The sequence below is a fragment of the Pterocles gutturalis genome, unplaced genomic scaffold, assembly GCF_000699245.1.
Source record: "Pterocles gutturalis isolate BGI_N339 unplaced genomic scaffold, ASM69924v1 scaffold16361, whole genome shotgun sequence".
NCBI classification, from domain to species: Eukaryota; Metazoa; Chordata; class Aves; order Pterocliformes; family Pteroclidae; genus Pterocles; species Pterocles gutturalis.
Genome location: NW_010098127.1, coordinates 22,276 through 35,537, shown reverse-complemented (window position 1 = coordinate 35,537; position 13,262 = coordinate 22,276). Strand labels below are relative to the sequence as shown.

The following is a 13,262-nucleotide window of genomic DNA, read 5'->3' as shown; positions in this document are numbered from 1 at the left end:
TTTGCTTTCCGCCTGCCCGGCTCCATCAACAGCACCCGTCCCTTCTGCCACCCCACTGGCACCATCCAAACCACCCCGTCCCATTGGCACGTATTAATTTCCACTGGCACCCTTCGTTCAGCAAGGGAAATTAATTGATGGCGTAACGGCAGCAAGCCCCCGCGGAGCTGAGCAGGAGCGATGCCGGGTGCGGTGCCCGCCCCACCGCGCTCGCCACAACAACCTGAACGAAAATAACACTGGAACACAAATTCCTGCTTAACTTACACCTGCTGCCCTCCTGTCCTTGTTTGTTCCACTGCTTCATGCAGATTATCATGCTTAATTTCATAATAGCCCTGAGCTAGTTTAAATACTTAATTTAGGTCACTTCTAGTCTCCTGTGCAGGCTAAATAATCTCTCCTTAACTGGCCTTGGACACAAATCCCTCCTGTCCACCTCCCGCGCGTCGCTCCCAGCACCCCCCCAGCTGCTCCCTAGCAGAAAATTTTGATGAGAAATGTTTTCTAGTGACACAAAGGCAGCACCGAGGATGCCAGCTCTGTTAAGGGGGAAAAAAAAAAGAGTTATCAAAATGATTTTGACCAGGAAAGCAAAGAATATTTTTGACTGTTAAAACATTTAATTTTTTTCAAATCCTAAATCACTTAAGGGAGACTTTTAATTCTTATTTAAAATTTTTAACCATTTAAATTTAACTGCTTAGAATTTAAATATGGTTAATTTACCCAGAAAAAAACCCATCCTCCACTTTTCAATTAGGTGCATGTTTCTTAATTGCATTTGCATTTCTCTGAAACTATTACTCCTCCAATTCCTTTCCACTTGCCTGCAAACCAAAGAATTCATTATTCATTCAGGTCTCTGATTTATTTCTTCTGGAGGGTAACTGTAAGCCAAAAAAATTCAAACCCAGGCTTCTGCTTACCCAAAACTCAAGGGTCTTTGAGATCAAAATACCTCCAGCTTTGTTAAATAAGGACTCCTATCATACCATCAATCCTTCAACAGAAATCCCCGCTGAGCTCCACTGTCTTTGCTGCCGACACTTTGCAGACGTATGTTCACACACATACATGTGTACCTGCCGACGTACACACCCTCTCTATACGTTTTTTTATCCATAGCCCAAGGTCACCCAGACTGGATGCTATGCCAAATAATTCAAGCCCAGCTCCTTCTCAGAGCAGAAGTCTGCAGTACTGGGGGGGAAAAGTTCACAGCGAGCATCGGTGGTTTTGAAGAGTCTTTTTTTATTTCCTTTCCGGCTGCCATTCTAATGAACCTCATGGGGGGAAACCATGCCAGAGGAAGAGGCAAAAATGAGGCTACTGAAGTCAAAGGAAGAAAATATAAGGCTTTTGGATGGGGTGGAAAATGAGGCACAATTAGGGAAGACTTATTGCCTGAAAAATGATAATGGAAAGAAAATAACAATTTTTTTTGTTGTTGTTCCTAGTGACATCCGCAAGGACCATGCACCGAGGTGTTAAATGCCAGCATTTCAGTTACGGTTTTACTTACTGCCAAAGGCTGAGCCTGCAGCTGCACCTGGAAAAAAAAACAAGAAGAAGCCCGGTCACTGGGAGCAGGATGCCATCGGCTCTGATACCAGCAGAAGATCAAGCAGATACACGATGTGGGACTGAACAGCAATTAATTATCAGGGGTCTTGCTCACAGGCATATCAGTTTGCTGCAACATCTGAAAAGCTGCTTTTGTTAAACCAGAGGCAACCAGACAGTGCTGGCTGGGGTCTTGGCATCTCAAGCCTTTCACTGGGGGAAAAACAACCAACATGGTCCTTGCTGATGGGTTTTTCCATTAACCATATCCTTGACCTACCATTAAAGCCCAGCAAAGGACAAGCACATCTCCCAAAGTTCACTGGGCTAAGTACAAGCTGGAGGGTCTGAACCAGGTTGTTGCACCTGGGGCAGTTCTCCGTGAGCAAGAAGGGTTGAACCTTCCCACTGCAGCACTTGCTCAATGGGATGCTGCAAACCTGCTGGTCAAAGGCCATCCAAGGACCAGCTTCTGGCACTGGGCACCCAGGAGACTATTGGCCATGGTCTTCTCTACTGTAACAAGTGGATGAATCATGGAAAGTCTCAGCTTTGCGTGAACATAAAGCCCAGGACCAGTGATGGAGGAGGCAGGACCACCAAGAGGAAAGGACTTCAGAGAAATGCCTCTGTTGCAGAGGAAGAGGATGATGGTGATGGGAGAGGAGGAAGCAAGAGAGAGTTGTGGAGGGGAGGAAGAAGACTGAGTGACAGATGGGAAGAGAGATGAATGGGAGAAGAGAGAGCAGAGGAGAAAGAGAATAGGAAGAGACACAAGGAGTGGAGGGGGGGGAAAGAGAGAGAACAGCATGTCTGTGCCTGTCAACACCAGAAACTCTCCCAGGCTCCTTTGAAGCAATGCAGCCGCTTGGTGGGAGCTGACAAGCTTGTTGCCTTTCAAAGAACCTGCTCGTCTACCAGCCCTGGCACACACAAAACATTCCCGTCACGGCCTTTGGAGCCTGAATTTCAGCTTTGATCATCTTAAAGCACATAAATCTTTTAAAAAATTTGGGGGGAGGGAGGGAAAAATTCTCTTTGGTAATGCTCAAAGCTGCTGCTTGAAAGGCTGGAGTGGCTACTGTGGCTCCGTGACATTTCAACAAGTCAGCTAATGTGGACTGGACAGAAACCCAGGAGGAACTGGCCCATCTGTGATGTTCCCTGCCCCAATTCCCCTGCTCAAACGATGGCGGGTATGCATCCTTCATCTCGTCTGCATGCCTTTGCTTCTGCCAGTGCCTTGCTCCAGCAGGCAGCTGGATGTGCCTGGAGCTGCGCAGAGGGACTGCAGCTCACAGCGCTTGCCTGAAATGCCGACATACATAGAACAGGATCCAGAAAGCAATCCAGAAGCAACCTGCGCTCCTGCAGCTAAGCAGTGCCAGCGCTGAGCCCATGGACTACTTGAAAGCCAATGCTCTACTGTGGCTAAAGAATGTCTTCTGCAAGGGACAGTAATTTGCATTGCTACAAAGCCATGGACCTGTATCTTGGCCCAAGGTCATCCTTCCTATTCTCAGCCATGATTTGGACTCATCACTCATCTACCAGCAGCCAACAAACCACCTTTGCATCCACCCAGATCCTCTCTCGTTCCTCTGTGTACCAGGACCCGGGTAAATACCCGCTTCCCTTTCGAAAGCTGAGCATCCCGCACTGATTCAAGATGCAGAAGGACAAGACGAGAATCCTCTCCCATCTGCAGGCGTTGTGCAGCCCAAGATGGGAGCACAGCCAGGGCTGGCTCGCTGCGGGTTACTTACATGCGTTGGGGGACCCGTTGGGCAGAGGCAGGTAGGATCCTGCTCGCCAAGACCTGGAGCGAAAGTTCTTCTTGCACTTGCCGCAGTCCTGCCCCGTGGTGTTGTGCTCGCACTCGCACTGAAGGCTGCCCTCTTTGAAGGTGCACAGGTTAGCGTGGAGGTTGCATTTACACCTGCAAGAGGAAGACAGGAGTCAGGTACTACTGCAGCTCCTCCTTGCCCCTGGAGCAGTGCTGTCCATGTGCATGAAGGTGTAGAAGCGAAGCTGGGCTGGTTAACCCTTTCCTGTTCCTTCTGCAGGACTTTTTCACTGAACTCTGGGTTCTCCCCAGGTATCTGGTGCTGGATGTCCACGTCCTTGCCCAAGGTCCACACCCTCTATTCCAAGATGAGAGATACTTTACTCTCACCATCCAACTGCAGTCGCACACATCGTTTAATGGTAAGTCACCATCTCCATCTGAGACTCCAGTAAGGGGTCACAGACATTTTTTCAGAGATCTGAGTGATTAGCTCAGATGTAGGCATTTACTTGGAGGCAGAGAGGACAGTCTCAAGCTGTAGATGGAGAAGCACAGCTAACACCGGTGGGACTCAGCCCCTTGAGCCTTTCGAAGCGTGCTAAAGCCAAGAGCGTTTTCTCCCGTGGTGTGAAGATGCACAACACAAACCCTTTTCCCTCCGTGCAATGCAGCCCCAGCCTGCTGTGACCAAAATAACACGGAGAACAAGCCACCATCAGAATCTGCTGTTTAGTCCCTGCCTCATCAGAGAAGGCAACAACGAAAAACACTATTCAGCAATTTAGGAACATTAACAAACTTTTAATGAGCTGTAGTGCAGTATGCAGGGAATAATTATCCCCGTGCACAATAATTCCTGTTGCTCAGACTCCGGCAGTGCCTTGAACAGAGCGTGGAGGCTGAGCCCATAACTCACACGTGGCTCTAGCGACTCCCGGGCCCGAGCTCAGGCTGTCAGACAGAGGCTTTGGGGACCAAAACCTCCCATTTAATTCCAGACAGTGGATCCCTAGCACAGCCCATTATTTTTTCACGGCTTTGTGCAATAATTTACACTCTCAGAAGCAGAACCATTAGGAAACAGTAAAGCTGTGCCTCGTGATTGGGTAGAGAAGTCTCTCTAGGCAGTGCTTCCCTTTGCTGGGCTAATTGCACAAGAGATGCAAAACCAGGGGGAACAAACCGCTTGCAGAGACGATAGAGGAACCATGGTCTGCTTCTTCTCATGCTCTGTGCTGGGATAAACAACCTGGATCAGGCTGGGAGCCGTGACCTGGGTCTCTCTGGTGCCTCACATGCCCCCCAGCTTTGGGTGCCTCTCCCCCTCTCCCTTGGACCCCAGTGATGCTCCCAGCCACCCTCCTGCCCCGCCGAGGCCACCTCTGCTGTGCTGCTCCTCACGCCCGGCTGGATAAGCTGACCTCATGTGTGCTCCCCCCCTCCCCTCCCTGTCCTTAATTCTAGCAAACCCCGCTCAGAGGCTAAGCATAAGCTGGATGAACGGGCTCTCTCCCTGCCTTACAACCCTGCCCTGCCTCTGACCAAGCAGGGGAGGGAATACGGCAGTCTCTAAAAGGGATGAAAGAAGAAAAAAGTGGTCCGTGGAGCAGTGCAGACCCACTCAGCACACTCCACTCGAATCTGTGTGTTAGAGCTGGAGATGCCGCCGCACAGCCGGGAGCACTAACAGCCTCCGAGCACCAGCGCTCTGGGAGTGAGCTGTGAACCCCAGCATCTGGGGGAAGGAGGTGGCTTTGGCCAGTTCCTACGCAGGAGGGATGCTGTATTTCAGCTGCTCCGTGTCCCCTCTGCTCTGGTGAGGCAGGATTTTGGCTGAGCTGTCCCAGCCCTTTGGCAGAGGCGATGCCCAGCCCTGGAGCGCTGCTGCGGAGCCTGACTCTGAATTATTCAGCATCCACCCAGCGTGGCCTCCTTCTCTCACTTCCAAATGAGCAGACAGGAGGAAAGCAGGCAGGACACAGGCAGGATGGCGGGTTAAAGCAGGTCAAAGCCTCTCCGCTGCTGCTCTGGGCCCAGCTTGAATCAGAGCAAGAGCTTCTGTCTGGGAGCTGCAGCTCTCCTCCCCCTGCTGCTGGCTGGAGCGAGGGATGGGCGCAGCTTCAGCTTAAAATCCAGCCGAGGGGGGAGTTTAGGAGCCCCAGGGGAGGGGGTACAAGGAAGGCAGGGCCTGGCATCCCCCTTGATTTCTCTGAAGGCTGGGATGATGTCGAGGCTAGCGCTTGGCTCCTGTCCTTGACCCTGCTCGTCTCACAGCGGGGATATCAGCCCTGGGTGACCACCGCCTGGTCCCACGTGGTGGCCTGGGGCACCTCCATCCACAGCACATCCTTGCTCCTGGCATCCCCCACCAAGGGCCAAGCAGCCATTTCGGGCTGATTCTGCCAGCCCCAAGCTGCTGCTGTGCAGGAGGGTGAAACCTGCGTGCCCTTAATTTGGCTTCAGATGCAAAACCTCCACCCAGCAGTGCAACCCAGCCTTCTTGCTGCCGGGACAACGAGGCACGGATGCGTGCAGGAGGCCATCAGACGTGCCTGCTCGTACGCACACCTTTCTTGCTGGCTGCTGGGGAGGGCTGGGAACCAAGCACCAGCTCCCAGGACACCCCCAGCTGCCTCCTGCCCCTGCACGGGCACCGACACCCTGGCAGCGGGATGGGGACGGGTGGGTGCTCATGGATGTCCCCCAGACACTGTGTCTAGGGGAGATGGGGCACTGCTCTGCTTCCCAGAGAAGACCCTCACTTCCTAATGAGTGTAAACAAGGGAAATTAAATAAAGAGAAAGCGGAGGCAGCCGGTGAGCCTGCCTGCCTGTGCCTGGGTCACTTAGATTTCTCGCTGCTCAGCCCTTCGCCACTGTGCAAAAGTTTTGTTATCCAAAGGATCAATTTTACCGGGGAATTGCTTTCTGAATTCGACCTTTGAGGATCATCAATCTAAGCAGAGAACTATAACCCCAGCAAGCTGACCCCGCAACACAGCACTTTTCAGCCCAATCAATCAGGCTGCATTATTTAATAGCCAACAGCCCAGCGCCTTCAGCCAGCCCTGATTGCCAGCCCCATTTGGTGCGAAGGTTTCCCGAGCCTCCCTGCTGCTTGGGCTCGGCAGCTCAGCTTTAACCCCTTCTTCAGGCTTCTCTGCCTCCTCTTCTGGGCCTGCAGCCCAAGGATGCGCTTGCCGACGGTCTGTGCACAATGTCCTTCCCCAGCCAAGATCCAACTGGTGCAGACTGGAGTAAATGACATTAGCCCAGTTCTCTGGGTGGGAGCTGCTAGTCCTGCTTGCCTCTGCTCCTCTTCCTTGGGCAGCCAGCCATCGCAGGAAAGAGAGGATGAAGGGAAAGGTTAGGAGCTACTTAGCAATGAGGTTTAAATAGCAGCAGTGGGGCAGACACCTGCGCTGGGTCCTGCAGATGGCTGCGATGGCCCTGCTCCAGTCCCGCGGCCGCTCCAGCCAAGCGCTGGTTGCAATATGGTCTCTTTGGCTCCGGCGGTGATCTGAAGAGCTGGGAGCGTTTCTCCTCTCTAGCTGAGGGGTCAGGGCTAGCAGTGATGGTGCTGTTTCTCAGCGTTCAGAGCCGGCGGAGGATGCAGCTGTGGTGGGGCAGAGCCTGGAGGAGAACAGCCCCAGCAGGACCTACAGCACCCATGGGCACCCTCCACAGCCTGGGACACCCACGTCCTGTGCTGGGCTGTTGGTAGGTGCAGACGCTGTGTTTTGCATTAAACAGAAAATAGTTCACGCCGTTCCTCTGCAAAAATGGCTGGAGCAATGATTGGCCCCACGTGTTACAGTTTGCACGATGGGGTATTTGTGAGTTTATGCTGGTGCAGGTTGTTCGGCTCCACCTCAGAGTGGTGCAGCGTGGGCTGACGCTGCCAACGCTTCCCATCATGGAGCTGAGAGCGCCAAGGAAAGTTTACAGGAAAGTGTCTTTTTAAAATTTTTTTCTTAATTGTTCTTTTTTTTTTTTTTTTTCCAGCCATAAAGAACAGTTTGCCATCCCTGCATTTCTCCAAGTCAGCATCCTGGAGGTCACAGCAGCGAGTGGCTGGAGAGGCGTCCGGTGCCAAACCCGTGTGCGAGGGAAGGAGGGGCCCGTGCCCAGGCTTCAGAGGGGGGTGCAGCTGGGGTGAGTGTCGCAAACCTGCAGGAGCCGTGCTGGGAGTGGGCCAGCAGCCACTGTCCCTGAACTTTCATCAATAATAACTTTTGAAATAATTTTAAGAAGCCACCCCCACTTTTTACTTTCTTTCCAAGGATCCTTATGTGTTTTACAACCTCTTTTCTGTCCATAACCACACGCTTGGTGGAGACCCAGAGAGCTGCTCCCTCCCTGTCCACCTCTCGCCCCGCTCCCACCATGGCCCAATCCTGCCTTGCCCCAAGCTCCTTAAGAAAGAGCCTGGGTGAGGACATGGGGCAGCAGAAGTCTATGACAGCGGGCCACCACCACCCTTCCAGGTCTCCTTCCAGTTCAGCCTGTGCTCTCATCTCCATCCTGTGCTCGCCATGAGGATGCTCCTGCAGGGCTGCATGGCCCCAGGGATATTGTTAGAATCCCAGAATGGTTTGGGTGGGAAGGGACCTCAGAGATCATCCAGTCCCACCTGCTGCCATGGGCAGGGACACCTCCCACCAGCCCAGGTTGCTCAAAGCCTCATCCAGCGTGGTTGGTTAGACCTGGTCCCTCCTTGCTTGCTCCCAGGCCACGGGGCTCCTGCTTTCCTCCCACCATCGGCACGGCAGTGGGGCCCCCCCGCTCCCTTTCTGCTCACCCGAGCTGGCGTTGGGGAGAGGCAGCGCACAGCGGAGAGCTGCTAATGACTGCCGTCCAAAGGAAGGCTTGTGATAGCTTTCCCCTGGATTGTTTGCTCTTGCTGTAATTGATGAGCCTTTAATGAGTCTCATGGGACGACGTGTTTGAAGGGAGCTCTTTCCTCTCCGTCCCCAAGGAAAATGATGTTTCAACTGATCTCGGCTCTCGGGGAAACATGAATAACTCTTCTCCATCTCTCTATTGTCATCCCCAGCCGTTGCTCGCAGCACGTTCCGACAGCTGCCTGGCCGTGACCTACCCACTTTTTACCTGCTCCTTTGCAACGGTTTTGGCAGCTCAGCAAAAGCAAGGAGCAAATCTTTCGGGCAAAGCATAATGGGCACTGAGCTTGGATTGTTTCTGGCGCATCTGTGCATGAAGAAGCAGGTAAAAATAGCTTCTAATGGCCGTGGAAGAAGCACTGTCCCTTTGTGGAGAGCAGTTCTGTTAGGACTTGCCTTGCTGGGAGATCGCTCTGGCACAGGCTCGCTCTTGCCAGGGATCGGAGCTGGGCTGAAAGGGCTGAAGAAGGCGACAGAGGCTCATTCATCCCAGGAGCAGGGCTGAGAGTGGAACAGAGCCTGCGGTGCAGGGGATGAAGGGGAAGAAAAAGGCATTTTAACTTCATTTCTGCTCAAAGCAGGGAGAGAGGCTTCTGGGTTTCACTGCTTTTTGGAGAGCCAAAAAAAAAAAAAAAAAAACCAAAGAAGAAGCCCTGGGTTAGGTCAGAGGAACATGTTGTGAGTGTTTTTTTCTCCTTGTGGGTTTTCACTTTTGGTTGTGTGGTAGGGCCAGATGTTTCCTGCTGGTGGGGAGGAACCCTCCTCGCTGCCCTTCGAAATGATTTGAGGTTTGGGTTACAAAGAGGAGACAATTTACAAGATGTCGAAGTGGAGAGCACGCTAGCTGGCTGTTCCCATTCGAGAGGCGATTTATTTTAAATAAGTTGACACTCGCCAGCTGTCAAGATCCTGCTGACTGGTGGAACATTATTTACATTCAAAGCTGCCTTAAAAAGCAAACACGAAACCCAACTTCCCCATTAGGGGGTCAGGCAACAGAAGGGAGGAAGGGTGAAGAGGACATCACACTGGTACGTGGACATAAATATTTGCAGAGTAATGTGTATAAATGCTCTTGGTCTTTCTCCTGGAATGCAATAATGCCTGCAATTGAGTTCATTGGCCAAATTGAATTTGGGCTTCTGTAGAAGTCTCTTTATATTAAGTGCTTTAACATACATCACCTCCTCAGTCTATCGATGAAATTCTATTATCCGCTCAGGGCCGGACACAACTCGGCAACAAAATCGGAGGGGAAATAAAAACCTTCACAAACCAAAGCCAGGAGCAGGTAATAGGACCTTGGGCATCCGTCTCCGGCTATTGACAAAGTGTCACAAGCCTCTAGGGGAAGGAGGAGCTCTCTGGCTTTCTCCCTCCCGCGCAGCAAAGGTCCCCTCCATCTTGCTGCAGTGGGAGCAAAACCCTTCCCGAGACTCAAGGAAAGCCAATAAAACAGTTGCTGCCCATTAACTTAATTTAACTAAATGACCAAGAACAAGATTTTTTTACTTGAACTCAAGCTAATTCCAGCCTGGAGGAATGCCAGGGAAATTCAACCATCCAGCTCCTGGGGGCTGCCCAGCACGGAGGCAAGGACGGGCCGAGGAACGCGGCGCACCGCTGGCGCAGACTTGGCCGTCCTTGACACGAGGATGCTGTTACCTCCTGCAACCTGAAGTCTGGCTGCCGGGAGCTGTGGTGGAAGGAGCGGGGCCAGGGGCAGGCGGTGCTCGCCCTGGCTTTTGAGGTCTTCCCAAAACTGCTGAGCATGGGCGGAGGCTGGCTGTGGGCTGCAGGGGTGCTGGGCTGGTTCTCGGGGGATGTTTGGGTGAGCCTGTGGCTATTTTGGGGGTGATGCTCTGGGGCCGGGCAAGCTCAGCTGGGGGAGCCCATGCTCTCAGAGATCATTCACCCCAGGTCCCTGCCTGTCCCACTTTGCGAAGCAGTGGGAGTGCAGCCGCCAGGTCCCACCCTGCTCCTCTGGGACAGGTCCTCAACAGGGGCATTACACAAAATCTAAGACCCTCACCAAGAGACCATTCTAGGGACCAAACCTGCTTCTTTCCTCCCTTTTAGAGACCACTTTGTTGGGGAAGTCAAGGTTGGCTGGAGGCTCTCCAACAACTTCATCAACAGGAGGAATGTCCAAGCAGGGCAAAGCAGCCTGCGGCAGCTGGGATACACTTTATGCTGACACCCCCAATTCCAACTGCGCTACAACTGTGGGGGAAGTGTGCTGAGCTGCCATCACTGCGCTGAGCTGCCATCACTGCACTGGCCAGGAGGACAAGAGCAGGAGGCAGCCACCGGGCTGAGCAGGGATGGCTTCATCTTTAACAGCAATACAGCATCCAGCATCACCAAGAAGGCAGAAAAGCGTATCCCCTGCATGTGGGTACCACTGACGATTAACCAGCCTGAGTTATTGAAGGGGGTGCTTTGGAGGATGGCCTTGATCCTCCGGGTCTGGAATGCCTGATCCTGGCTGTTGGTGCCAGGATAATGGGCTGGGCAGATTCCTTCTGTTCCACTGCTACTGCTCACCACCAGCAGGATGGACAGACAGACAGACAGAGCATGCACTGGGGCAGGGGAGGACGAAGGAGAGAAATCTTAATGATCAGCCTGAAATTGATTCACTTCTGCTCAATCTGATTTCTCCTAACTGGATCCACATGTCCTGGCCATGGCACATTAACTTCAATTATGGCTTATTAATGTCTCCGTGATGGAGCGTGCCCCGCTGAGCGCTGCGGTGACTGACATTACGAAGGGGAAAAAATTACTCCAAAGAGACACAGTGTGTAATGGAAAGAGAACCAGCGGCTTTCATCGCGCCGGTCGTCAGTCCCGGCAGCCAGGAAAAGCTCATTCACCCATTCCTGAGAAGATGCCCAAGCTCATTGCTGCACTGAGGTGAATAGAGATCTGCGGGGAAAAATCTTTCCGCTTCCCTTCCCCACCCTGCCTGGCACACGCACAAGACACAGGCCAAGGGCTTGCTCGTGTCTATTCCTGTCTTGACTCCTCTGCATCTCCAGTTACTCTGTGGATCAATAGGGACAGGATGGAAGAAGTTAAAAAAAAAAAAGAAAAGAAAAAGATACCAAGAAGAAGGAAGAGCAAAAATAAACTATTGGCCATGAACGGAGAAATGGACCTGGCTGAGGCTGTGGGAGGAGGAGATGCAGATGGAGGGGGCAGAGGAGGCCCTGAAGCATTGGCCCGTTGCCCCATCACCCAGGAAGGGAGCAGTGACCCTCCAGACTCACCAGACCCTCTGGAGATCCTGGAAATCCCTTCACCACCCCACCCATCTAGCCCACTGGAGGAGAGAAGGCAGCAAGCTCCTTCTCCTTCTCCCCATGTCCTTTGCTCTCTTTCCACTTTTCCCAAAAGCTCTGGGAGATCACAGTGAGGGGTTTTCCTTGGTGGGAAGCAGAGGGGTGAAGGACGGGATGTGCCTGGACAGGGGCCCAGGAGTACGTGGCCCAGAGCCATCAGAGGAACGTCTCTGAACCCACCAGCCGAGGCTGCGGCACTAGGAACCACCCAGGATTGTGGTCTGCACCGAGGGCAAAGCATTTTGCTCTTCCCTTGACCGTGAACATCAACTGGAAATGAGCTGCTCACGTCTCCAGCTCTCCGACTGGGATCTTCTGTTTGCCTTTGAGTCTTCATTTCTTCTTCCCTCATTTTGATGACCCCTGCAGTGACTCCCTAACACCACTCCACCATTCTATCCAGGCACTTTCCTCCTGTTCCTTGAGCACGGCCATCCCCACGTCCTGGCAGAGGCACCGTCCATCCCCAGCCCTGCCTCCCTCTTCCCCGCGCAGCGCCTGTCAGGCTCACATTGATTTCTCCTCTCTTCCTCTCGCTAACCCACATCTCGTTGAGCCATGCATAAGATTTAATTTGGTTTTCATCCCTGCACTGTAACTGGCTTTGCTTACAGCTGGAATTAGATTGCTTTCCAGCGAAAAAACCTGCTTGCTGGGATGGAATAACCACAGGAGCAGAGTTAATGCACATGAAGCTTCTCCACCTTGTACACCACTTATCCACAGCTCCTCAGCCCGTCATCCTTCCCTGCCCCGTGCCCGTCGGATTTGGAAGAGTCAGCCCAGGACAGGCATCGATGTCTCTCCTGTCCAGGCTGAGTGTCCCCCTCTCCTGGGGACCCGTCCAGCAAGCGGGGACAGCCGGGGAGAGCCAGAGCAGTGCAAAGCTGGGTCTTGCTGTAGCTCACGACTTGGAGTTTGGGCCAGAAAAAGCCGATTTCAGAGTTTTCTTTGTCCTTGGCCAAAGAAGAGCCCTCTGCTCCCAGAGGTCCTGCTGCATCGGAGGCTTTGCTGTCGGGCAGCTGGCACTGAGCAGAGCTAGGAGGGAAGCGGAGCGAGCAGGAGCCGCTGCTCTGCAGCAGCGGGGCCCCCCTCCCCGGCCCCAGCCGTGCCCGGCCCTCGCCACGGGCAGGCACCCAGCCCCTCTGCCTGCTGCTGCCCTCACCGCTCTCCTGCCTCCCCCCAGAGCAAAGGGCTCTCCCTCCCTCCCTGCAGCTCCCTTCTCCTTGGAGCCCGTTCAAAGCCAGCCGGTGGCATCTGCAAAACATTTTTGCTTGCAAGTGTCAGAAGCAAACAGTTTGGAACCGATACAAAACGGCTCCTCTCTGGCTGTGGGGGGTTTTCTTGGGGGGGGGGGTGATGGGGAGATTTTGCCCCTCTCACCGGTAAGTCTCGCGCAAGCTGAATCCACGCGCTGGGTGGGAAATGAGCCATCTTGGCATTTTTCCACCTTACTTTGCTTTTTCAGTTGATGTCATAACATAACACATGGCATCGTACAGAGAAATGAAAAACAAAAACCGGGAGAAACAAACCCCCTTCCCCTGCCTTCCCCTGCCCCAGAGCTGTCGGGGGGTTTACCCTCAGCCCGAAGCTGGGGCTATTCCAGGGTGCAGGACTGACTCGGGACAGCCCGTCCTTCCTGTACTGGCAGGCA

General features: G+C 53.2%; 1 protein-coding gene across 1 annotated transcript in view; it reads right to left on the bottom strand.

The window, feature by feature from the left end:
* Positions 1-1,525: 1,525 nt before the first annotated feature.
* Positions 1,526-13,262, bottom strand: part of NTNG2 (netrin G2) — a gene marked incomplete at its 3' end in the record, with an annotated part of 30,977 nt that continues 19,240 nt past the window's right edge. Inside the window, exons 3-4 of the mRNA XM_010087869.1 lie at positions 3,333-3,505; positions 1,526-1,552 (exon numbers count right to left, since the gene is read on the bottom strand). Of these exons, the coding sequence (XP_010086171.1) occupies positions 1,526-1,552; positions 3,333-3,505 (200 nt within the window). The remainder of the gene's footprint in view (positions 1,553-3,332; positions 3,506-13,262) is intronic.